Raw genomic sequence first — 27,458 nt, forward strand, 5'->3', positions numbered from 1 at the left:
CACTGCAAAAAAAAGTTTTAAAAACTGCCGTTTTGGCAGGAGCACTGATTTTAATGACGATTAAAGTGAAAAAAAAGGTGAAATATTCCTTTAAATATGGTGCCTGGGGGGTGTCTGTAGTATGCCTGTGAAGTGCCACGTGTTTCCCGTGTTTAGAACAGTCCCTGCACAAAATGACATTAAACGGAAATAACACCATTTAAAACTGCTTGCGGTTTTAATGTTATATCTGGTTCCTGCAATATGGTTGAAAATCATTGAGAAAAATGGCATGGGTAGCCCTCCCTGCCCATTACCAGCCTATTTGGGTCTTGTACGCATATTAAGGGGAACCCCGTACCCATATTAAAAAAAGGAAATGCGTGTGGCCCCCAGGCCCTATATACTCAGAACAGCAGTATACAGGCAGTGCAAACAAGACAGGGACTGTGTAGGTTTGTTGTGTTAAGTTGAATCTGTTTGTAATTTTCAACCGGTACATTTTTAAAGTGTAGCTCCAGTCAAAAAAACTATTTTTAAGCTTTTTGGAAAACATAGGGAAGGGTTATCACCCCTGTATAATTTGTTTTGTCGTCCATCTTTTTTCATCTCACTTGCTGCTGTCTCCTTGCGTTTGCAAGTAGGAGATGTTTGTAAGTTGGATGTTTGAAAGTAGGGGCCTGCCCTATATTATAGCGGTATGTACTGGGTACAGAGCACGCAGACAGCACGCACTATCTCCTAACACTACTGACTGCAAGCTCTATTATTAACCACTTGACCACTGGGCACTTAAACACCCTTAATAACCAGACCAATTTTCAGCTTTCGGTGCCCTCACATTTTGAATGACAATTACTCAGTCATGCAACACTGGACCTATAGGAAATGTTTGTCCTTTTTTTCACACAAATAGAGCTTTCTTTTGGTGGTATTTAATCACCTCTCAGTTTTTTATTTTTTGTGCTATAAAAGAAAAAAGACCGAAAATTCTGCGAAAAAATGAATTTTTCTTCGTTTCTGTTATAAAATTTAGCAGATTAGTAATTTTTTCTTCATAAATTTTGGCCAAAATTCATACTACTACATATCTTTGGTAAAAATAAGTACAAATTGGTGGATATTATTTGGTCTTTGTGAAAGTTATAGAGTCCACAAGCTATGGTGCCAATATCTGAAAATTGATCACACCTGAAGTACTGACGGCCTATTTCCTTTTTTTTTTTTCCACAAAATTGTCATATTATCAGGTTATTTCACACACACAGCATATGCATACCACAAATTACACCCCAAAACACATTCTGCTATTACTCCCGAGTACGGCGATACCACATGTGTGAGACTTTTACACAGCGTGGCCACATACAGAGGCCCAACATGCAGGGAGCGCCCAATCAGGCGTTCTGGAGCACCCAGGCCAATTCTGACATTTCTCTCCTACATGTAAAAATCATCATTTATTTGCTAGAAAATTACAGAGAACCCCAAAACATTATATATATATTTTTTTTAGCAAAGACCCTGGAGAATACAATGGTGGTCGTTGCAAATTTTTATCTCACACGGTATTTGCACAGCAATTTTTCAAACGCGTTTTTTGGGGGGAAAAAACAGTTTTGTGCTTAAAAAACAAACAAAAAAAAACAGTAAAGTTAGCCCAATGTTTGCATAAAGTGAAAGATGAAGTTATGCTGAGTAAATAGATATCAAACATGTCACTCTTCAAAATTGCACATGCCCGTGGAATGGCGCCAAACGTCGCTACTTAAAAAATCCCCATAGGCGACGCTTTAAATTTTTTTTTACTGGTTACATGTTTTGAGTTGCAGAGGAGGTCTAGGACTAGAATTATTGCTCTCGCTCTAACGTTCTCGGCGATACCTCACATGTGTGGTTTGAACACCGTTTTCATATGTGGGCGGGGCTTACGCATGCGTTCGCTTCTGCATGCGAGCACATGGGGACATGGGCGCTTTTAAAAAAAAAAAAATTTTTTATTGTTCATTTTACTTTATTTTAGTTTGACATTTTTTTCCCCAAAAATATATTTTTGATCACTTTTATTCCTATTACAAGGAATGTAAACATCCCTTGTAATAGGAATATGGGGTGACAGGTCCTCTTTACAGTGAAATCTGGGGGTCAATATGACCCCACATCTCACCTCTAGGCTGGGAAGCCTGAAATAAAAAATAAAAAAAAGATTCTGGCTTTGATCGTACTGGCGAGTTGGTAGAAGCACCGGAGGGCGGTGAGGGGTGGGGGGCGTCTATGGCTGGGTATTTCAGGGTATCACCGAGTATGGCTGGGTATCTCCGAGTATGGCTGGGTATGGCAATTTATGGCAGGGTATTGCAGAGTATTGGCGGGGTATTGGCGGGGTACTACAGAGTAATAGCAGGGTACTGCAGAGTATTGGGGGGTACTCCAGAGTAATGGCAGGGTACTGCAGAGTAATGGGGGTTACTGCAGAGTAATGGGGGGTACTGCAGAGTAATGGCAGGGTACTGCAGAGTAATGGCAGGGTACTGCACTGCAGAGTAATGGCGGGGTACTGCAGAGTAATGGCGGGTACTGCAGAGTATTCGGGGGTACTGCAGAGTATTGGGGGGTACTGCAGAGTAATGGGGGGTACTGCAGAGTAATGGCAGGGTACTGCAGAGTAATGGGGGGTACTGCAGAGTAATGGCAGGGTACTGCAGAGTAATGGCAGGGTACTGCACTGCAGAGTAATGGCGGGGTACTGCAGAGTAATGGCGGGGTACTGCAGAGTAATGGCAGGGTACTGCAGAGTATGCACTGGTATTGCAGAGTATTGGCAGGGAATTGAGGGGTTAAATTCGGTGAGCAGCGATGTGGGCACTGCAGATGCAGCCCACATCGCTGCTGACACCGATCTCTTTCCCCTCCGCTGTACCGATCGGTACAGAGAGGGGAGGGAGGAACCGGCGTCATAACATGACGCCGGTTTGTTTACAAGTGATCACTCCGTCATTTGACGGAGCGATCACGTGGTAAACGGCCGCTACGAGCGGCCGTTTACCGTGATCCGTGATGCGCCGGGTCCTGTGGACCCGGCGGTCACGGATGCTCTCGAGTGCGCGCCCCAGGGGGCGCGCGAGAGCAGAATTCTGGGAGGCCGTTAATTAACGGCCTCTCAGAGTTAAACAACCGCCCTGAAGCCGTTAATCGGCAATGGGCAGTTGTTAAGTGGTTAAAGCTAGATCACTAGCTATATAGGTGAGGTGAATATAGTGGTGTATACTGCGGTCAGGGCACAGACAACAACCACTACACAGCAGCAAGATAGGAAATCAGCCAAAAACGATCGGTGTGTACTGTGTTGAAGATACACAGAACACCCACTGCTTCAGATGCTAACACACTACACGAGGCCGCCTCAAAGGCGGCCTTATATAGTGTGGGGCGTGCACTACACAGCCTGAGCTATGATTGGCCACAGGCAGGATGCCTGTGGCCAATCATGGCTCTCCTCGCTGCTGGCGCTGCGATTGGCCAAGCATGCGGGGTCACAGTGCATGCTTGGCCAATCATGAGCCAGCAATGCACTGCGCCACCGCAGTGCATTGTGGTCCGCGCGCGCCACTCGAATTTTGACGCGAACGGCCCAAACGTTCGGAATTTGCCGAACGGCGGAACAGCCAATGTTCGAGTCGAACGTACGTTCGACTCGAACACGAAGCTCATCCCTACTGGCTGTGATTGACAGCAGCAGGAACCAATGCTGCCTCTATATCCAGCATGCATTAAAGCAGAGTTCCGCCGATTTATTTTTTATTTTTTTAAGTCAGCAGCTACAAATACTGCAACTGCTGACTTTTAAAATATGGACACTTACCTGTCCAGGGTGCCCACGATGTCGGCACCCAAAGCCGGTCTGTCCCTCGTCTCTCGGGTGCTGCCGCCACCGCCGTCTTCGTTAAGGGAATCAAGAAGTGAAGCCGCAAGGCTTCACTTCCTGGTTCCCTACTGCACATGCATGTCTCGTGGGGATTCCGAAAAGCCGCAATTCCATTTTTGGGTGGAACTCCGCTTTAAGGTAAAAAAAAACTTCAATCATTAGAACAGTTTTAACTAATTTTTAGGCTGGGTTCACACTATTAAGACTCAGATGCGGGTTTCTTGTGCATCTTCTGGTCCATTTCAGGTCCAAATTCAGTCAAAAATTTGGACTGAAATTGGACCTAATTTGTTGAACAGGGTGGCACTGGACCCCTGCTGTGAGTCATACCATGTGGTAGTGTGAACCCCGCTTAATATTCAAAGCATACTTACACATCCACCCATGTCTCCATGCTTTATTTTGTTGATGGAAACATCCCCTAAGGCTAGCATTTTTAGCCATAGCCATCTTGAGTAAGGGCAGATGATTCATGTATTATTTACTACCTGGAATCCATCTGCTCTTAGCTCAGACATGCAGGCAGGGGAGTGTGCTTAGCTGAGAAAGCTCCTTCTCCCCTCCTCCAATTGAAAGAAAAATAAATGCCCATGAAGACTCTTGGACTGTATGACATCTTTTTGACCTAGGCCAGAAACCAGGAAGCAACTGAATAAAAGTTTAAAAAAGAAAAAACAGTTTTGGACTCTTTGATCTTTGGTCTGGCACTCTCGGAGATTGTATATTTTGTAATTTTAGTATAGCACCCTGGTGTTTAGGCGGGGTTGCTAAATTTACCTGCCAGGTGTAACAATTGGCTAATTCTTGAGGATCAATGGATTTCACTCTAAATCTGTAATTGCTGCACTTCTCTCTTTTGCCACTAGGTGGACGGGTAATTGGTGGTATTAGATATGATGAGGGCAATGCAAGGTCAGATTATAGGTATATTGGGTATCCCAGCCAATGGGCAGGGGTTTTCTTAAATCCCTTGGCCTGCTGGGAGAACCTATATATTTAGATGTAGTCAGGTGATCGGTGTTCTGTGCCACCTGGCTGACTGTCTGGGTGGACGTCTGTTGTATTGCCCAGGTCGCTAGGCCGAAGTTTGGGCCTATCCCGGGCAGGGCCAGATTAACAGCATCATGGGCCTGGTGCTGAGGATTTTGGTGGGCCTTTTTTACGGAAACAAAATGAAAATGCAAAAATGTTTTGCTAAAACAAATTAAATATACTTTCACCAGTAATATCGGCCGTGCAGCCTTTGAGCAGCAGGAACACCCCCAATACCACCTGCTATGCGGTCTCTCAACAGCAGCAACATAGGAGACCACATTTCCAAACTGCCATTCAGGGAGATCCCCCCCTTCCCAAAAAAAAAAAAAGAGGGGGGATGTAGTCTCGGGTTGATGGGGAAATAGGTGGCGGGGGGTGATTTTTCAGGCAAATGGCACTTAGCACTTAAAATCATCCTGACGCTATGCTTGATATGGCATCGGGATGATCAAATTCCATTATTTCTATTACTACATTGTAATATATAGTGAAATAGTTCAACTCACCATGATGCATTATCAGTGGGAACCTGAGCTTGTCACTTCCCACCAGATGCAGTGTGTCGCTTGCCACCATTGCCTGCTGCCAGATGCCACCCGCAGCCTGCCACCAGATACAGTGTGCCACTTGCCACCAGATACAATGTGCCACTTGCCATCAGCATGCCACCAGATACAGTGTGCCACTTGCCACCAGCAGCCTGTCACCAGATACAGTGTGCCACTGGCAGCCTGCCACCAGATACAGTGTGCCACTTGCCACCAGATACAGTGTGCCACCAGATACAGTGCCACTAGCAGCCTGCCACCAGATACAGTGTGCCACTTGCCACCAGATACAGTGTGCCACTTGCCACCAGCAACCTGACACCAGATACGGTGTGCCACTTGTCACAAGCAGCATGCCAGATAGTGTGCCACTTGCTACCAGCAGCATGCCACCAGATTAAAGCGGGATTCCACCCTAAAGTGGAACCTCCGCTGATCGGAACCCTCCCCCCATCCGGTGTCACAATTGACACCTTTCAGGGGGGAGGGGGGTATTTTCACCCACTTCCGGGCATAGACTCCCACGGGAGTCTACGCCATTTCCTGCCCTGCCGCGCTGTCTGCTGGGACACACACGGGTCCCAGTGACAGCGCGGAGATTTCCTATTGCGCGGCGCAGCTCGCGCAGTAGGGAACCGGGAAGTGAAGCCGATTCGCTTTACTTCCTGATTCCCTCACCTAGAATGGTGGCGGCAGCAGCCGAGGCACGAGCGGTCGATCGGCCTCGGCATCGCTGGAACCCGGGACAGGTGAGTGTCCATTTATTAAAAGTCAGCAGCTGTAGTATTTATAGCTGCTGGCTTTTAATATTTTTTTTTGGGCGGAATCCCTCTTTAAGTGTGCCACTTGCCACCAGCAGTCTGCCACCAGATACAGTGTACCACTTGTCACAAGCAGCCTGCCACCAGATAGTGTGCCACTTGCCACCAGCAGCATGCCACTTGCCACCAGCAACCTGCCACCAGATACGGTGTGCCACTTGTCACAAGCAGCATGCCAGATAGTGTGCCACTTGCTACCAGCAGCATGCCACCAGATACAGTGTGCCACTTGCCAACAGCAGCCTGCCACCAGTTACAGTGTGCCACTTGCCACAAGCAGCCTGCCACCAGTTACAGTGTGCCACTTGTCACAAGCAGCATGCCAGATAGTGTGCCACTTGCTACCAGCAGCATGCCACCAGATACAGTGTGCCACTTGCCAACAGCAGCCTGCCACCAGTTACAGTGTGCCACTTGCCACAAGCAGCCTGCCACCAGTTACAGTGTGCCACTTGCCACAAGCAGCCTGCCAGATATAGTGTGCCACTTGCCACAAGCAGCATGCCAGATACAGTGTGCCACTTGCCACCAGCAGCATGCCAGATACAGTGTGACACTTGCCACCAGCAGCATGTCACCAGATACAGTGTGCCACTTGCCACAAGCAGCCTTCCACCAGATACAGTGTGCCACTTGCCACAAGCCGCCTTCCACCAGATACAGTGTGCCACTTGCCACAAGCCGCCTGCCACCAGATACAGTGTGCTACTTGCCACAAGCAGCCTGCCACCAGATACAGTGTGCTACTTGCCACAAGCAGCCTGCCACCAGATACAGTGTGCTACTTGCCATCAGCAGCCTGCCACCAGCAGCAGTGTACCACCAGATACAGTGTGCCACTTGCCACAAGCAGCATGCCAGATACAGTGTACCACTTGACACAAGCAACATGCCACCAGATACAGTGTGCCATTTGCCACAAGCAGCCTGCCATCAGATACAGTGTGCCACTTGCCACCAGCAGCATGCCAGATACAATGTGCCACTTGCCACCAGCAGAATGTCACCAGATACAGTGTGCCACTTACCACCAGCAGTGTGCCACCAGATACAGTGTGCCACTTGCCACCAGCAGTGTGCCATCAGCAGCCTTCCACCAGATAGTGTGCTACTTGCCACCAGCAGCAGTGTGCAACCAGCAGCCTTCCACAAGATAGTGTGCTACTTGCCATCAGCAGCCTGCCACCAGATACAGTGTGCCACTTGCCACCAGCATGCAACCAGATACAGTGTGCCACTCGCCACCCACAGCCTGTCACCAGATACAGTGTGCCACTTACCACCAGCAGCCTGCCACTGCCTCCAAGACTCTCCCCAATTGGATAGAAGAGACAGGGCCTGCATAGTCAATCAAATCCCTGGAGCCCCCACCCCTCCTGAGCTGGGATGGTATGGCTGTATGCCAGTTTTGTTTAGACCAAGTTGTACAGGGTTGTGTGTGCAAGCTTTTGGGCTCACACTGGTGTGCTGCAGTTGGCTGCACTGCTCATGTATCTGCAGTTTTAGCTGCAGTCCTATTGATTTATATCAGGTTGCAGGTTTTTGCTGCATTTTCTGACAGTGTGCCAAAGATGCAGCATGCAGGAATTTTGGTGCGCTTTCAGAAAATGCAGAAAAAACAAACAACCTAATAGAAATCTATAGGACTGGGGGTAAAACGCAGGAAAACTGTGGATACACCAGCAATGGGCCAAAACACAGCAAATCAGTGTGAACCACCTAAAAGCACAAGGGACCACCAAGCACTGCCACAGGCTGATGACACAATTCTAAACACTTTGGCTGCAGTTATAACAGCTACTGCTGGAGAAAAAAGTTAAAAACGAGGGAAAGGGATATAAGAAACCAGTCACTGAGCTCACATGTGGACGGTCCCTGGAGGCTCATCACTCAGAGATATCCTGTTCACCTTCTATCTGCCGGTGTTTCCCACCCACACGGCTCCTTCACTGCACAGACTTCACAGAGGGGGAGGGGAAAGGCAGAGCCAACTCAGCCTCTCCCATTTGTGTAGGGGGGGAACTGTGCACTGTGACATTGTAATAACCACAGTGAGCAAACACAGATGCAGCCAGACACCCCTACATTTACACACACTTCTCCTGTCCCATAGAAGTTTATGGACAGGAAAAAAAAAAATCGGGCTTATGCTGCTGGCTGGGTGGGCCTATTTTAAGGCAGGGGCTTGGTGCTGCAGCTCCATCAGCCCCTATGTTAATCCGGCCCTGATCCCGGGCACATCCGGCTGCTAAGCTATCTGAGGGTCTATGTATAAGCAAGAGAGCAGCACAGGGTTGGGATTGCAGCTTGCAGTCCAACCAGAAGTGATGATTCTGCCGGCCAGGGAACCTGTCATGGTCAGAGGTAGCAGGGAAGCTGTCACCACTAAGGCACCATCCACCTTATTATCAGGGACCACAGTGAGTAGCTGAAGCAAGTACCGGAACAGTATTCTCACCAACCGGGGATGGTGAAGAATCTGGAAACTTCAGCGGGTATCAAGCCAGGGACCCAGCCAGTGGAGGTGACGCTTGCAGAGCAGCCTTGTTTGTCAAGCCAGGGACCGAGCAGGCCAGTGGGGTGAAGCTTGAGAAGTATCTGGAGTGCCAAGCTAGGGACCCAGCAGAGAAGCGGGGGTGATGCTTGAGGAAGATACTACAGTGAAGATTGGAGAAGCTCATGGGATTCAGTGACAGTGAATCATCTAGTCTAGTGAGAGAGACTGGGAACTCAGTGGGCTGAAGAACTACAAGAAGTGATTGTAGTGGAAGTGAAGGAACTGTTACAACTTGTGTTAGAAACCATTAAAGACTGGTGCCATAGGAGACAGCATTCCTACACATGCAGATGTAGTGTCCTGCTGGATGCCTTTCCCTGCATGGCTGTCCTCCTGTTGAAATCTCTGAGTCTGCCAATTAACATTGCAACTACCTAAGGGTGTCCTGGCCCTAACTCTCTCTCCCAAAGTTCTGTTAAGAGAAATAAAAATCTCTTTGCATTCAAGAAGTGTCTGGAGCCCAGTGAATCTACCTTGCATTACACCCACAATGCCTTGCAACCCACCACATACAGAAGGATGTCAGCTATCTCTGGCCCTGGAGGTTCTCATTAGACCAAACAGGGCCTGGGACCTTGCTATATTATATCCCAGCTGAGCATATTTACGTTCTGTATTTGTCCTGGCGTCCATTGTCATTAAAACAGAAATAAAGCAGAAATCTTCCAATGAGGACACATGTTCAAGTGACAGCTGTTTAAAAAGGGATTTATGGGATTTCTCTCCCTTCCTGTTATGTCTACAGGAGAAAAAGTAAAGGGAAACTTCCCCAATTGGATTTAGATAACAACAAAAATCTATGTGTTGGGACCTATGTGTATCCTTGAAGGGCTACAGCAACAGTAGATCTGCAGTCATACTTTTCAAGATTTTCCCTGTCCTAATCTTCAGTCTAAGACCCCTTTCACACAATCAGACCGATCAGGTCCTCCTGTCCGTTTTTTGAGGTAGACCCAATCGGGCCACCTATTGTTCTAAATGGGGAGGCATATGTCAGCAGACGTCTCCACTGACACCCGCCTGGCATCCGATCTGACGAAATCCGATGAAAACAGACATATGGCGATACGCTCGCCATATGTCTAGCGGGTCATATTGGATGAAAATCAGATAGAAACGGACCGCATGAAACTGACCCATAGAGGTGAGCGGGCTCTGTCCTGGCTATGCAGAGTGGACAGGACCTGTCATCCACCTGCTCAACGGGGATCAGTGGAGAGATCCCCAGCTCAGCAGTCAGATTCCGCTCGGACAGATCCGCCCTTTGTGAAATGGGTATTGCTACTGGAGAAGGGTGTAAGCAGATGCTTACAAGTTGGTTGTAGAGCGTTAGATGATTCTTCAGGCTGCCTAGCAGGGAAGAGGTTAGACCTGACTCAGCAACCACAGACAGAAGCAGAATGTAAAACACAGTACCCTGTGGAGCCCCCTCCAGTACACTTAGAGAGTACATCTAGAACCAGAACTCTGCCAGGTCACTGACTTTAAGGACTCTTACCTTGGGAAAGTATGCACTGGCCAGCCTGCCAATACAGAGTTAGGGAGAGACATTGTAGAATTGTTGCTGGACTGTGTTGCCCAGATGTTCACTAAAATCCTATTAACTGTTTTATGTCTGGTTTAAACTTACTCAAAGGGGTGCGTGAAGGTACATAGTTTATCTAAAAGAACAGGGCCTGTAAGCACACACATGGTGAAGGCCAAGGAATGGAAGGCCATCACAAGGAGTTGACTAAGCATTGTAGCAAGGAGTGTTTGCTACGAACCATGAACTTGTAACAATGTAATAGCAGCCAGACAGGGCCATCTTTAATATTGATTGGACCAGGGCAAAACTTTTCTTGCCCCCCCCCCCCCCCAATCAGTTTTGCTCTCCACCTGCTCTGAGACATACAATAAATAGCAGCTAGACTCAAAATCAGTTTACTGACTCACATCAGGCAGCTATTGTAATTGGTTGCCAGAGGTTACAGTGTATCATTACAGCTTACTGATTAGTTGCTAGAGGTTACAGCACATGATTTCTGCTTGTTAATTGGTTGCTCGAGATTACTGTGGATATGACCTCGGGGGGCATGATATCCCCTTTTTACATATGAATGCGCCCGCTATTTACATATGCATGCTGGTAATTTACATGTAAACACAGGGTCTGCAGGTGAGTCATCTTTACACAACAGTAGGGCAGAGCTGGGCAGCATTAGTTGCAGCACTTCACACTGAGATATCGGGACACAGCACAGGACTAAAACCTCAAGGAATGAGGGAATTTAAACCAGGCTAGTTGGCAAGTATGAGGCAGCTGCTTTCGGCCCCACAACAATGACAGGGCCCAGGGTAGATGCCCCCTTTGCCCTGCCTTAAAAACAGCCCTGCAGCCAGACAGTGTGAAGGTGGTACCAGGCATGGATGATGGTTCCTCTGATAGCAAGGGGTTTGGTGCTCTGACTCCCTCCCTAGCAGTCAGTGTCCTAAAAGCATTCAGGATCTAACCCAGCTCAGTAGAGTCCCCCTCCAAATGTTACATTCTGGAAGATAAGGTGAGCAGCGCTAAAGGACAAAACTTTTCACAGGAGAAATCTTACATAGCTGCACAAGGTGTACAGCTCACTTCTAAACCAGGGTTCTGCCCTAATGTTGAGTTCACATGAATTCAGCCTAGCCTGGTCCTGGGCATTAGTGAGCGTGTACAGAAGAAAGGTACCCTGCATGCTAGGCGAGTAGGCCCCATCTCACTTCCAGTGTTACGTAAAGAGGTAACCCTTTAAGGGGTGTCTACAAAAGGGACAAAAAATAAGTTTGCGTTTGGATGGTAAGTGTTCTGTAGTGCACCTCAGCCTCTCTGCCAAAGGCAGAGGTACACTTACCATTGAAACTGAAACTTCTTTGATGGCTCTTTTGTAAACACCTGTTTAGAGTTCTTTTAATAACCATGTCTTCCCCTGCCTCTGTTTACTGATCGCATAGCAGAAATGTACATAAATCGTTACCTACCGACAATCTTTCCATCCATCCAGCGTTTTTGAATGTCAAAGGAATCTCTCAGATTGCCCTCTGTTATAGCAAACTGAATGTCTGGTTTAGGTCCTACTGAATATGCTGGAGTTATAGCTCGAAGGAAGATGATATCTGCAGGAACATAAGATTATTGGTCAGCAATGACATAGGTTTCTTACTCCCTATTTTCACCACATACAAAGTATCAATGCCGTCACAACCACATAAAAAGGTATCATAAAATGTAATCAAAAAAAGCCTCTCCATTCTCCATTCCCTGATCATGCAAAGTAGTACTTTTGTAATCCTTTCCATCGGATCTTTCTTGTCTTTTTTCTCCAAAATGTACAGCCCAAAAAGAAAAAAAAATTCTATTACTCATTTTCCCATTTAGGCTTTCTGTCAAAATTTAGTAGCTAACACCTCATCTCAATCTCTAATCACTCCTCCAGCCTGCTGACATATGTTGACCACCCTGCCGAGAGCAATGACACATTACTGTCACAGGAAGCTTTGTGATTAATGGCTTGGTTTTGCCATCAGTGTATTGCACAACAGGCAAGATGATTGGTGGTCCCACTGGGGAAATAACTGGACTTTGGGGGGGATCAGACTGGAGTTTTTGTTCACCGATCATGTGTCACTGAGTTGTTTATAGGTGTAACAGTACACATTTGGCAGTAAACTGGGGAAAAGGATAGGGTTTGCTTTAAAACTGATATCTATTTAGCAATAAAGGATCAGTATGTTGTGGCCCCCCCGCATAGTAAGGGTATGCTTATTTAGGCTAAGGGGTAAGTATTCCTCATTTCCACAGGCCTATTCCCTTATGTACAACTGATCACATCAACCCGATACTTTTTATTGCCTCCCCTCCAACTTCATCACAAGGTGGGACTGCAGAATGGGAGCAAAAAAGTGACTGCTGCTAGGTAATGTGAGGACACCATGCTACAGTCCACTGCTAGAGTGTAGGGGAGAGCCGTCTGCTGGGGAACAGAAGATCTGTAAGTAAAAGAGTTTTTTCTGTCCCCCAGACAGAAACAAGAAATTATTATTATACAGGATTTATATAGCGCCAACAGTTTACGCCGCACTTTACAATATAAAAGGAGACAATACAGTTACAATACAATAAAATACAAGAGGATTAAGAGGGCCCTGCTCAGGAGAGCTTACAATCTAATAGGGGTTAAGTTAAAGTGATACTAAACACACAGTTTAATTTACATTACAACATAGCTTCCAACTGTCCCTGATTTCGAGGGACTGACCCTGATTTGGAACATAGTTCCCCTGTCCCTCTTTCCTCCTCATATTTGGTCTGATCTACATACAGTAGTTGTATATAAAATGCACTTTTTAATCTTTCAAAAGTGTTTCCCAGGGCTAAACATTTTATCAATTTTTTTAATTGCTGCATTTGTAAATGTTAAAAGCCAGTATAAAAGGAACAGTAGTGGTAAAAAAAAAAGCACGTGTGGGTTTAACTAACCAATTGTTTTGTATAATTATCCTTTAGGGGGCGTGGAAGGGATTTGTGTACTTTTCCTAATAAGTGTCCCTCGGTACCAAAAAGTTGGGAGGTATGATACAGCGGTCATATGACCCAGCTCTTTCCCAGCCTGTCTGCAGGGAAACATAAGCAGAAGGAGCTTCTACTCCTCTGCTGCTGGATGTTCAAAAAAAAAAAAAGATCTTTTGGAATATAGAGTAAAAATAAATAATTAATATCAATAAACTGTTTTAAATTGTCATACAAATATACAGTGGCTCCTTGAAATTTTCCACATTTTGTCATGTTACAACCTAAAACGTAAATGTATTTTATGTGATAGACCAACACAAAGTGGCACATAATTGTGAAGTGGAAGGAAAATGATAAATGGTTTTCAAATTGTTTTACAAATGTAGCACTAACCCCCGAAGAAGCTGCTGGTTTGATTGGGCTTACCGTTACCTTCTTCTCCTCGATATGTGTCTAGGGGTTTCCCCGTGGTAGATACCCAGTAACTCTAGAGACTGACGACAGATCCGCATGAAGGGATTTTTATTGTAAGAACTTAGACAATGAACAGTCTCTTTAAAATAGGATCAGAGGGTTAGGAAGGAAGTTCAGGTACTCTTAATGTCAAAGTCAATAATGAAGGACTTGCTTACTTTCACTAGATCCAGAGAATAGCCATTCGCAACTTGTTGGACAGTCCCTCTCTCACAAGGCCTAGCAGCCAACAAGATGCTTTACTCAGGGACAAGTCTCTGCTACAGACGTTGTTGTAGAACTTACAGGAATACATCTCAGCCACAGACGTTGTTGTAGAACTTACAGGAATACATCTCAGCCACAGACGGTGTTGTAGAACTTCAGCAAACTAAAACTTGTGGAACATCTTTCAGCCAACTTGGCGATACCCAAGTACAGGATTCACTTAGGTATTTCAGCCCCTCCAGGCTCTTGCTAAGAAGCCAACCTGTACGTGGCCTTCTTCTGAAGAGTCCTCCCCTGGATAGCTATGAAGTTACTGGGCCTCTCCAACTACCGGAGATGGCACCGGACCACCTTGGAATACTTCTTTAGTTTCCTTGCCTCGGGCTAGCCAGCCCCGAGAAAACAAGTCAGGTGGATCCGCACCCCAGGCCATAGCTTTCCTGGGGACTGATCAGGAGGCCCAGGACCATGGAGTCAGAACATACCTCTGGACCGGAACCCCGAACCACGTGACATCCGCATCTTAAGTACCATCTTCCAGAAAGCACAGTGAGAGTGACTCTCCCACTGGGCGGGCTCCAAGAGAGAGTAAACTTAAAGCACCCAACTAGATTGTGGTTCCCTGCCTGCCAGAAGAGACAGTGCCCCTTGTGGCCATGCTGAGCATCCTGTAGTCCAGTCAGACTGATGCTGAGGTCCAAATTTAGAACAATTGTACCCAAACCAAAATACAGTTCAGGTGTAATATTAACTTTCAAAAACACAGTGCGTGCTCTTCAGGAGCACAATACACAAATACATATCTGAAAAATGTGGCATGCATTTGTATCCCCTTTACTTTGATACCCCTAACTAAAATCTAGTAGAATCGATGGCCTTCAGAAGTCACCTAATTAGTAAATAGAGTCCACCTGCGTTTAATTTAATCTCAGTATCAATACAACTGTTCTGTGAAGCCCTCAGAGGTTTGTTAGAGAACCTTAGAGAACAAACAGCATCATTAAGGCCAAGGAACACACCAGACAAGTCAGGAAAAAAAGTTGTGGAGAAGTTTAAAGAAGGGTTACCGTATATACTCGAGTATAGGCCGACCCGAATATAAGCCGAGGCCCCCAATTTACCCCCAAAAAAACTGGCAAACTTATTGACTCGTGTATAAGCCGAGGGTGAGACATGCCTGTCCATCCCTGTGTGTGTGTCCGTCCATCCCTGTGTGTCCGTCCATCCCTGTGTGTCCGTCCATCCCTGTGTGTCCGTCCATCCCTGTGTGTCCGTCCATCCATCCCTGTGTGTGTGTGTGTCCATCCATCCATCCATCCCTGTGTGTGTGTGTGTCTCCATCCATCCATCCATCCATCCCTGTGTGTGTGTGTCTCCATCCATCCATCCCTGTGTGTGTGTGTCTCCATCCATCCATCCATCCCTGTGTGTGTGTGTATCCATCCATGTGTGTGTGTGTGTGTGTGTGTGTGTGTGTGTGTGTGTGTGTGTGTGTGTGTGTGTCCAGCCTACCTGTGTCCCGAGCCTTTGTCCCGAGCCTCCGTCCCGTGCCTTGCCTCCTTGCCTCCGTCCCGTGCCGTGCCTTGCCGCCGTGCCTTGCCTCCGTCCCGTCCCGTGCCGTGCCTTGCCTTGCCTCCGTCCCGTGCCCTCTTCGTCGGCGCCTCGGCGGCCATTGTAAAATTCAAAAGCTGCGCCGCCGCCTTCGCCTGTGATAGGCGGAACACTGAATTTCCCAGCAGCCTGTGTTCCGCCTATCACGGACATCGTATCATCCTCGTCCGTAGTACGAGGATGATACGATGTCCGTGATAGGCGGAACACAGGCTGCTGGGAAATTCAGTGTTCCGCCTATCACAGGCGAAGGCGGAGCCGGAGGCGCGGCTTTTGAATTATAGAATGGCCGCTGTCTGTCTGCTCGACACGCTGATCGAGCGGGCAGACAGCGATGACTCGAGTATAAGCCGAGGGGGGCACTTTCAGCCTCAAAAAAGAGGCTGAAAATCTCGGCTTATACTCGAGTATATACGGTAGGTTATAAAAAAAATATCCTAAGTTTTGAACATCACGGAGCACTGTTTAATCCATCATCCAAAAAAAAGAAAGAGTATGGCACAACTGCAACCCTACCAAGATATGACCGTCCACCTAAACTTACAGGCCGGGCAAGGGGAGCATTAATCAGAGAAGCTGCCAAGTGGCCCATGGTAGCCCATGGTAGCCCTGGAGGAGCTGCAGAGATCCACAGAGATCCGGTGGTAGACTCTGTCCACAGGACAACTATTAGTTGTGCACTCCACAAATCTGGACTTTATGGAAGAGTGGCAAGAAAAAAGCCATTGTTGAAAGAAAGCCATAAGAAGTCCTGTTTGCATTTTAGGAGAAGCCATTTGAGGGACACAGCAAACATGTGGAAGAAGGTGCTATGGTCAGATGAGACCAAAATTTTACTTTTTGGCCTAAAAGCAAAACGCTATGTGTGGCGCTGCACATCACCCTGAACACACCATCCCCACCATGAAACATGGTAGTGGCAGCATCACGTTGTGGGGATGCTTTTCTTCAGCAGGGACAGGAAAGTTGGTCAGAGTTGATGGGAAGATGGATGAAGCCAAATACAGGACAATCTTAGAAGAAAACTTGTAATGCCCTGTACACGCGATCGGAAATTCGGCCAGCAAAAGACTGGCTTTTGCTGGCCTTATAAGGCCAGCAAAGGATTGAAAGCATGTTCTCAATTTTTCGGTCGGAAAAAGTTCCAATCGGAAATTACGATTGTCTGTACAAATTCCGACGTGCAAAATTCCTACCTATGCTCGGAAACAATTTGATGCATGCTCGGTTGCATTGAACTTAATTTTCTTGGCTCGTCGTAGTGTTGTACGTCACCACGTTCTTGGCAGTCGAAAGTTCAGCAAACTTTTGTGTGACCGTGTGTATGTAAGCCAGGCTTGAGCAGAATTCCTTCGGAAAAACCATCCAAGATTGTTGTGTATGGGGCATTAGAGTCTACAAAAGACTTGAGACTGGGGCGGGGGTTCACCTTCCAGCAAGACAATGACCTTAAACATACAGCCAGAGCTACCATGGAATGGTTTAGAAGATCAAACCATATTCATGTGTTAGAACTGCCCAGTCAAATTCCAGATCAGTGGCAAGACTTGGAAATTTCTGTTCACAGATGCTCTCCATCCAATCTGAGCTTGAGCTATTTTGCAAAGAACAATGGGCAAAAATGTCACTCTCTAGATGTGCAAAACTGGTAGAGACATACCCAAAAAAGACTTGCAACTGTGATTGCAGCAAAAGGTGGTTCTATAAAGTATTGAGTGCTGAATACAAATGCACACCACACTTTTCACATATTTTTTTACCAAAAAATTAAAAAAAAACATTTATTTTCCTTCCACTTCACAAATATGTGCCACTTTGTGTTGGTATATCACATAAAATCCTAATAAAATACACTTACGTTTTTGGTTGTAACATGACAAAATGTGGACATTTCTAGGGGTATGAATACTTTTTCAAGGCACTATATATATTTGAAATCAAATCTTTATTTATTTTTTGGCAATAACAAAAAATGGGCAGATTTCTCATGCCCCTTCAGCCTATGTCTTAGAATAGGAGGGAGGTGAAGCCACCATTAATCTACATGTAAAATACGGCCACCATTGTGTTTATCTGGTTAGTGGACATGGAGGAGGAGGGAGGGAGTGGGCTGTCATTTACCACTGTGTATACTCTCACATGTGTGACTCTATAGTCACATGGCCTGCTCAGATTTGATAGGGAGGAAATGCTCAACATAGAAACTCACTGAAAACTGAGCATGTGCAGAGTTGCCACCACAGCTGCAGAATCCCTATCTGAATTGGGGACATGAACAGAAAGTGGAGACAGAGAGCAGCAGGTTTAACCAGGTTTTTTGCAAAATGCAGAAAATGAATCTCATAGCCATTTATTGATAGTTTTTTTTTGACGTGGGTTTAGTGACACTTTAACACGTAGCCCCACTGAAAGAGAGGACTTTTATTTTTTATTTTTATTTAGTCTTTGGACTTTATTGTTTTGTAAGTAAGCAGTATAAATACCTGAATTTGATTTGTTATACAGTCTCCTGTGAATTAATAGTATGTACTCACCAAAATGTAGGTGTTGCCTGGAGTTTGCCTGGAGTTTCACTTTAAGATTATGAAAGCCCATGTTACATCATGGACATGACTAGGTTTAACACACGGTATTACTGATTATATATTATAAATAATTGTTTCTTGGGAAATCTTTTAAAATTTAAAGTGTTACTAAACCCAGGACCTGTATTCACTATATCTGGTCTCCCACAGTACACAGTACATGGAAATGCAACTATTTTAGTAAAGACTTCTATCAGTGTCTGGTGAAACCTTGTAGGAAGAGCTTTCATTCTACTCTAGACTGTCCTATGAGGTTGCAGGACCCTGTGTTCTGATTGACAGTGCCGACTGGCCCTGTGCAGATTACATGCACCCTCCCAAGAAAAAAAAAGAAAACTCTCTAGCAATACACACCAAACTGAGCATGTGCAAAGTGACTCAAAAGGATCTATTCTATTAGGAGATGGATCAGGATCAGGGAAGACAGGATCAAACAGTCTTTTTACACAATGAGGAGGATTAACCCCTTAGTTTACACAGTAAGTATAACACGTATGCTTTACTGCATATACAAACTGATTTTACTGTTGTGGGTTTAGTAACACTTTACTAAAAGGATTGTTTATGAAAACTGGAGTCAACATTATGCCTTTAACAATCATTGAGGCTTTACCTTTTCAATAAAACAGATCATCTAATAACTAAAGGTAACCCCACTCCACATTTGAAGGCTCTGAGGAAGAAGGTAAAACCTTAGAAACCTTAGAAACGCGTCAGCCAGCAGCGGTTCGCACATCCTCTCCTCAGGATCTGGAGACTGTTATCAGTAGACGAACTGTCAAAAGTGGAAAGATTTACAGTGCCATTTTTTTCTTCCTATTTTTGTGAGTAGTTTTTAATTATGTTTCTTCTAAATAAATGTACCAAAGGATAATGCACAAGGCTGGTGCGCCCTCTCTTGTCTGTTCTTTTGTTTGACTGTTAGGATATCCCTATCCTGGAGAGCAGCAAAGCCGAAAGTCATTGTCCACAGTGAACTTTGGATAGTCTGGCCAACAAATTTGTGAGCAAGAGTATTTATTTGTTTTGCCATATTGACCACTCCACGTTTGCTCTGGTGTCATTTATCATTTTAAATAGCCCTTAAAGAAATGCTCTTTTCAGTAAGCTTACCTTGTGGTTGGTTGAACTCGCGGAAGGTGGGCAGTGAGACGACCGTGTTGGATATTGTGTGTACCAGATCCATAATGCAGCTCATGTCATTCGGCCAACAGGATTTTATGCAGCGGCTTGTATCTGATCTTTCATATCTGATTGTGGAACAAAAAACAAGACTGGTTGAAGTATATTAGAAAAAATATTCCCAGCTTCTTCCCGGCAGCAGCACAAGGTAAGGGGGGTGCACGTTGATGTAAGGGATTTTGGGCGATTCTTGACTTCTGTTGATGGGGTGGCTCTTGACATCTGATGTAAGGGGGAATGGGGTGCACTGGACATCTGCTTATAATTATTATGAGAATAATATAACCAGCTGAAAAGGAGGGTCACACACCACTGGTATCATCCACAAGAAACTTTATTGGAGACTGCTCAGACAGAACACCGTGGCAGATCCATGTTCTGTATGAGCAATCTCCTATAAAGTTTCTTGTGGATGATACCAGTGGTGTGACCCTCCTTATGAGACTTGCATCATCTGCTATAGGAGCGTAAATGAGCTGTGTCCCAGTCTGCACCTGGCCTTCACAGCTTAAGTTTTAACTTATTACTAAAACCAGTAATACATTTAATGGAAATTATTTAATATGATAAAGAGTATATATATTTATAAAGTCTTACAGATACAACTGACTCTTTGAGGGCAACCATAATGCTCATGCGGCGCGCAATGAAATTAAGTTTGACACCCCTGTCTTAGATAGTTATCCTGTACTGTACTGCCTCCTTGTGGCCATTTAAGGAACTACCACTAGGCAGCCCTGCACTGAAAGAGGGATTCCACCAAAAAAAAAAATATTAAAAGCCAGCAGCTATAAATACTACAGCCGCTGACTTTTAATAAATGGAGACTCACCTGTCCCGGGTTCCAGCGATGCCGGCAGCCGAGGCCGATCGATCGCTCGGCTCTCGGCTGCTGCCGCCACCATTCTAGGTGAGGGAATCAGGAAGTGAAGTGAATTGGCTTCACTTCCCGGTTCCCTACTGCGCATGCGCGAGTCGCGCCGCGCAATAGGAAATCTCCGCGCTGTCACTGGGACCCGTGTGTGTCCCAGCAGACAGCGCGGCAGGGCAGGAAATGGCGTAGACTCCCGTGGGAGTCTATGCCCGGAAGTGGGTGTAAATACCTGTCTTTGACAGGTATCTCCACCCCCCTCCCCCCTGAAAGGTGTCAATTGTGACACCGGAGGGGGGAGGGATCCGATCAGCGGAGGTTCCACTTTAGGGTGGAATCCCGCTTTAAGTAGTTTCCCTGTCTGCTATACATGTCAAATAATGCTTATTACATATCCCTGTTATTGACATTATCAACTTATCTTGCATTTAAACAGTTGACTTATAATTACATTTGGCTGATACCTCTCCATAACATTTTTTGGGTGAAATCAGCATGCCTTGACCTTCCTCCAACCCGCAACTGATCTCCTTCTAATCGCCTTTGCATAGCTCCCAACTGTCCCTGATTTCAAGGGACTGTCCCTGATTTAGAGAATTGTCCCTGTGTCTCTCTTTCCTCCTCATTTGTCTCTCATTTTGGTCTGAGCTATATAATTGTATATAAAATGCACTTTTTATCTAGCAAAAAGTGTTTTCCAGTGCTAAACCTTTTATCCGATGTCTAAATTGCTGCATTTGTAATTCCAAAAGCCAATATAAAGGAATATTAGTGGTAAAAAAAAGCACTTGTGGGTTTAACCAATCTTGTTTTTTTGTACAATTCTCCTTTAAGGAGGCATGGCAAGGGGTGTGTTCCTCATTCCCATCTCAAAAAGTGTCCCTCATTCCCATCTCAAAAAGTTGAGAGGTATGCCTTTGGCATTCTCATTGGCTTGTAAAAGGAGAACGATAGCTGTGATGTGAAAAAATCCCATGTATACAGACCCTTTAGGGGACTGTTCGCTCAACTTTGTCCGTCAAACAGTTTCAGCGAACAGTCCGCTCAAAATTAGCATGGACGGACTTGCCCACACACGACGAACGAACAGTTTGCTGAAACCGTGCACGATGACGTGAACGGCACGTACGACGGGACGGAAAATACGACGTCCCATACACTGCATTACAACTTTCGGCGTGTAAATCCTTTCTGAGCATGCGCGGAACTTAGTTTGACGAACAAGCCTACACACGAGGGGACTGTTCGCTGAAACCAAGTTTCAGCGGACAGTTTTTCGGAATTTCCGAAAAACTTTGTTCAGCAGACTGTTCGCTGAAACACTGTTCAGCGGACAAAGTTGGGCGAACAGTCCCCGCGTGTGTACGCGGCCTTAGACAACTTATGACACCCATGACATCAAATCAGATTCTTCTTATATTTTCTCATGATCACCTACAGAAGACCAAATAACTAAAACAAATTCTCACTGATCAACTGCTTCTTGAAAGGGGCTTTGTCAGGAGAGATCTATGAAGGCTACTAAATTGTTCTTAAAGATGCCAACCCTTGCTTTACTGTTTATCGAATCAACACACAACACACATAAGGGTTCTGCTTTCACTTGCTGCATGCTTGTTCATTGTGCAAATGCTTTAAGTCCATATTAGCCTTTGCTGGAAGTATGTACTAAATTTAATGTTACAGTAAATACATACAGTGCCTTGAAAAGGTATTCATACCCCTTGACATTTTCCACATTTTTGTCATGTTACAATCAAAAATGTAAATGTATTTTATTGGGATTTTATGTGATAGATCAACACAAAGTGGTACATAATTGTGAAGTGGAAAGAAAATGATAAATGGTTTTCAAAATGTTTTACAAATAAATATGTGAAAAGTGGCGTGCATTTGTATTCAGCCCCCCAATACTTTGTAGAACACCTTTCACTGCAATTGCAGCTGCAAGTCTTTTTGGGTATGTCTCTACCAGCTTTGCACATCTAGAGAGTGACATTTTTTCCCATTCTTCTTTGCAAAATAGCTCAAGTTCTGTCAGATTGGATGGAGAGCGTCTGCGAACAGCAATTTTCAAGTCTTACCACAGATTCTCAATTGGATTTAGGTCTGGACTTTGACTGGCCCATACTAACACATAAATATGATTTGATCGATCTAAACCATTCCATTGTAGCTCTGGCTGTATGTTTAGGGTCGTTGTCCTGCTGGAAAGTGAACCTCTGCCCCAGTCTCAAGTCTTTTGCAGACTCAAACAGGTTTTCTTTTCAGATTGCCCTGTATTTGGCTCCACCCAACTTCCCTTCAACTCTGACCAGCTTCCTTGTCCTTGCAGAAGAAAAGCATCCCGCAACATGATGTTGCCGCCACCATGTTTCACAGTGGGGATGGTGTGTTCAGGGTGATATTCAGTCTTAGTTTTCTGCCACACAAAGCGTTTTGCTTTTAGGCCAAAAAGTTCCATTTTGGTCTCATCTGACTAGAATACCTTCTTCCACATGTTTGCTGTTTCCTCCACATGGCTTCTTGCAAACTGTGAATGGGACTTTTTATGACTTTCTTTCAAAAAATGGCTATCTTCTTGCTACTCTTCTATAAAGGCCAGAATTGTGGAGTGCATGGCTGCTAATAGTTGTCCTGTGGATAGATGCTCTAAACTGAGCTGTGGATCTCTGCTGCTTCTCCAGAGTTACCATGGGCCTCTTGGATGCTTCTCTGATTAATGCTCTCCTTGCCCGGCCTGTTGGTTTAGGTGGGTGGCCATGTCTTGGCAGGTTTGCAGTTGTGTCATACTCTTTCCATTTTCAGATGATGGATTGAACAGTGCTCCATGAGATGTTCAAAGCTTGGGATATTTTTTTTATAACCTAACCCTGTTTTAAATGTCTCCACAACTTTATCCCTGCCCTGTCTGGTTTGTTCCTTGGCCTTCATGATGCTGTTTGTTCACTAAGGTTCTCTAACAAACCTGAGGACTTCACAGAACAGCTGTATTTATACTGAGATTAAATTACACACAAGTGGACTCTATTTACTTATTAGGTGACTTCTGACAGCAATTTTTTCCACTAGATTTTAGTTAGGGGTATCAGAGTAAAGGGGGCTGAATACAAATGCACGCCGCACTTTTCAGATATTTATTTGTAAAAAAAATTGAAAACCATTTATCATTTTCCTTCCACTTCACAATTATGTGCCACTTTGTGTTGGTCTATCACATAAAATACATTTACGTTTTAGGTTGTAACATGACAAAATGTGGAAAATTTCAAGGAGCCACTGTATATTTGTATGACAATTTAAAACAGTTTATTGATATTAATTATGTCTATAACATAAATCCCACTATCACAACTTTGTGTTGGTCTATCACATACAATCCCAATACAAATACATCTATGTTTTTGGTTGTAACATGAAAAAAATTTGGAAAATTTTAAGGGATAAGAATATTTTTTCAATGCACTGTAGTAGACATGTATAATGAATTGCACTGTTTGTTGACTTCAAAGAGACTTTATAGACAAATATTTTCTAGGAAGAGCCTGGAAAATATTGACAGGAAATCCAAAACACATTTGACATTTTACGCTACACTGAAGTCTGTCCCAAAGGCCAGAGTTTTCTATAAAAACATCTGCCAGCCATGTGGTATGGTTTATTATAAACCTGGAGTCCGTAAAATAGCTATAAACACAAATAAAACACATGTAAGGGAGCAGATTTACCTGTCAAACGTTTTGTATGTCTGTCCATCCAGTCCTGAAATTTACACAGTTCTGCCACACAACGCAGTCCTGTCTGCTAGACCAATTGATCTGTTTTTTCTCTGCTGCAGTTAAATACCACCTAAGGTTGTTGTTCCTCCTCCAGCCTTTGATTGGATATTGATAAGAGAAATAGCAGAGTGATGAGCTAGTTTCTCTGTCACTTTGCTCTTTCCTCCCATCCGCATGCTCATTGTTAACAGAAGAGCACTACAGCAGAACTGATGATTCTGTGTGTTGCTTCTGCCTCTCCCAGCCTGACTTTTGCTGCACAGACACTGCAAGATGCTGATATCTGGTCAAATTCAGGTACTTATATAAAAAGAAATGACTTACAGACATAAAAAAAAAAAAACGTATACTTACTTATAATTGATGAATACATAACTGCATTCAATTGGAATTTCTATATGTAAACCATATAGTCTAGACCAACTGAAAACTAACATTGTGAGATTGGATAGATGATGGTGGGTGAACAATGTAGAATTTGCATAGATTTATTTCAACGGACCTGTGATGGACAAACATCAGCATCTGGGTTTTCCACTTCTGATTGTTGGGTGGACAGATCCTTCCAGGGACACCTTGGAAGAAGAGGAATTGTTTTGGGCCACATTTGCTCGGGCACAGCAGCCCATTCATTGCAATGTAATTTCATGGCAGTTCACACACCTGAAAAATGCGCTGTGGGTGGTTGCGGGTGCAGGAACGGCTGCGATTCCTACACAAGCAGTAGTGTGAACCTAGCCTAAATACAGTCTGAGATTTTTACCTCTGTCTGTGAATATCCATTACAGTAGGGTGACCAGACATCCCCGGTTTCCGGAGACAGTCCCCAGATTGAGGACACTGTCCCCGGACCAAGTCTGTCCCCGTTTATGTCCCCGGATTGGATTTAAACAGAGGCTGGGGCAATTTCATAGACAGTCAGTGCAGAATAAAAAAAAAATCGAAATTACACACCTCCGCTCCGCTGCTCCTACTAGCTTAGGGGGTGTATTTTTTTCCATTATCTGTGCTCCTTTCTGATGATCATGTGCTGGTCGCAGCGGAGGAAATATTTCTTCAGTTTCAGGTGCATGCCCATTCAGCTCTGCTTGCATGTTTTTCTGCCTTGGCTCAAGTCCCAGCCAGCTGCCTGCCTATGTCTTTGTCTTCCCTGGCAGAGTGATCTTCCCCCGCTCCCCACCCAGTAGTAGCCGGGGCACGGAGTGTAATGCCTTGTATACACGAGTGGAATTTCCATCCGAAAAATCTTGGATGGTTTTTCCAACGGAATTCCGGTCAAGCTTGCCTTGCATACACACGGTCACACAAAAGTTTGCGGAATTTTCGACCGTCTAGAATGCGGTGACGTGCAACACTACGACGAGCCGAGAAAATTAAGTTCAATGCTTCCGAGCATGCATCAAATTGTTTCCGAGCATGTGTAGGAATTTTGTGCGTCGGAATTGCTACAGACAATTGGAATTTCCGATCGGAACTTTTTCCGACCGAAAAATAGATAACCTGTTCTCAATCTTTTGCTGGCAGGAATTCCGCCAGCAAAAGTCCGATGGAGCCTACACACGGTCGCATTTTCCGACCAAAAGCTCTCATCTGTCTTTTGCTGGCCGAATTTCCAATTGTGTGTACGGGGTATAAGACTTGACAAGCTGTGAGGCAGGCAGCGGTGATGACGGGCAGAGGGTCGCTGATTGCTGCCATTTACTAGTAAAAAAATAAAAATTATGTCCCCGGATTTCATTTTAAAAATCTGGTCACCTTACATTACAGACATGCAGATTATATGTTATAAGATCACAGCGTGGACAGTTCTCTAGCAGTGCTGGGAATTCAGACTTCTGATCAGATCAGACTTCTGCTCACACCCCCTTCCCCCAACTGCTTTTTACTGGGGAGTTCAGTGTTCTGCTATTTCTCCTCCCTGAACTCCTTATGCAGCTGAGAACAGATTTTATGTGATCACTCATAAAAAGGAAAAAAAAGTAGGGCTGTGGAAATGAAAGATTAATTCCTTGATTATTCGATTAATTTTTTTGATCGATCAAAATTCTTTTGATCAGTACTCACCTCTCCGCCGGCTTCCGGGTCTTCATGGAGTTCCGTCGGAGATCCGGTGAGGTCACAGACATTGACGTCAATGGACTCCTCCCCCCTTCCCCAAGTGCCTCGGTCTGCTAACGAAGGAAAGGGGGACGTTGAAGTTCTGATTGAACTTAACGCATACGGGGGAGGAGCTACTCAAGATGTCACCCGCTGCTGCCCTACGGAACTAACAGGATTGTCGGCTTTACATGCTGTGTTTTTTTATCATCTTTATGTGAGTAGTTTGTGTTTGAAAACAAAAATTTGAGCACTTAGATCTTTTCTTTCTACCCAAGACCCGGAGTCCTTGCTAAGATCTAAGGAGACGTGAGAGAAGTTTGCGGTCCGTGTTAACCCTTTTGATATCCGCTTGCATGACCACCTGTTTGCACAGGGGTCTGTGCTATAAGGTGAGAGTGATTAGTTAGACCGGAGGTGGAGGGATTGTCACACTGCTGTGGAAAAAAATGGCTTACTTCAGTGCTACACTTTGAATTTAAAACGTATTTGTGTGAACTGTGAAGTTAAGTCATGGATTGTGGAAGCTAACTAGTGTCGGGTGATTGTATATAGTGTATACCACATTTACCACTGACTAATGCAGAGTTGCAATGCAAGGAGATCAGCTAAAAGTAGTTGGATCTGTATGTGCGTTATGATTAATCAAAATGAGTCGATTAATCTTAAATTTTTAATAAAAAAAAAAAAAATCGATTAATCAAACACAAAAAATTTAATCAGTAACAGCCCTAAAAAAAGTATTTATAGTTTTGTTTATATGTATACATACATGTTTTGCCTTTTATTGCTATTTGGGTTGTTTTGCAAGGTGAGAGTTTACATATTCTGTAAAGAGCTACAGATGCTTTAATCAGCTGTAGGATATGGTGCATGGTCTCCAAAGCTGCACTTATATGCATAATGAACAATGGGTACAAAAAGTCTACACACCCCTGTTAAAATGTCAGGTTTCTGTAATGTAAAACAATGAGACAAAGATAAATAATTTCCGAACTTTTTCCACCTTTAATGTGACCTATAAACTGTACAACTCAACTGTACAAACTGAAAGCTTTTGGGGAGGGGAGTAAAAATAAAAAAATAAAATAATGTGGTTGCATAAGTGTGAACACCCTCTTATAACTGGGGATGTAGCTGTGTTCAGAATTAAGCAATCACATTCAAAATCATGGTTAATAGCATAGTTGGCAACATTGTAAAAAAATTTATAGGGGCACTTTTTTGGCTGTAGGCAAAGTCTTAGCCCTTGTACACACAGT

The 27,458-nt window shown here is 44.7% G+C and overlaps 1 protein-coding gene across 1 annotated transcript in view; it reads right to left on the reverse strand.

Annotated features, from left to right (window-relative positions):
* The window catches only part of FBLN1 (fibulin 1), a 171,999-nt gene that overhangs the window by 38,085 nt on the left and 106,456 nt on the right, over window positions 1–27,458 (reverse strand). The window contains exons 15-16 of the mRNA XM_077469354.1: window positions 19,381–19,517; window positions 11,860–11,994 (exon numbers count right to left, since the gene is read on the reverse strand). Of these exons, the coding sequence (XP_077325480.1) occupies window positions 11,860–11,994; window positions 19,381–19,517 (272 nt within the window). The remainder of the gene's footprint in view (window positions 1–11,859; window positions 11,995–19,380; window positions 19,518–27,458) is intronic.

Source organism: Lithobates pipiens, unplaced genomic scaffold (genome assembly GCF_037356315.1).
Source record: "Lithobates pipiens isolate NorthernLeopardFrog02 unplaced genomic scaffold, aLitPip1_a1.2 Scaffold_8, whole genome shotgun sequence".
Taxonomy (NCBI): Eukaryota; Metazoa; Chordata; class Amphibia; order Anura; family Ranidae; genus Lithobates; species Lithobates pipiens.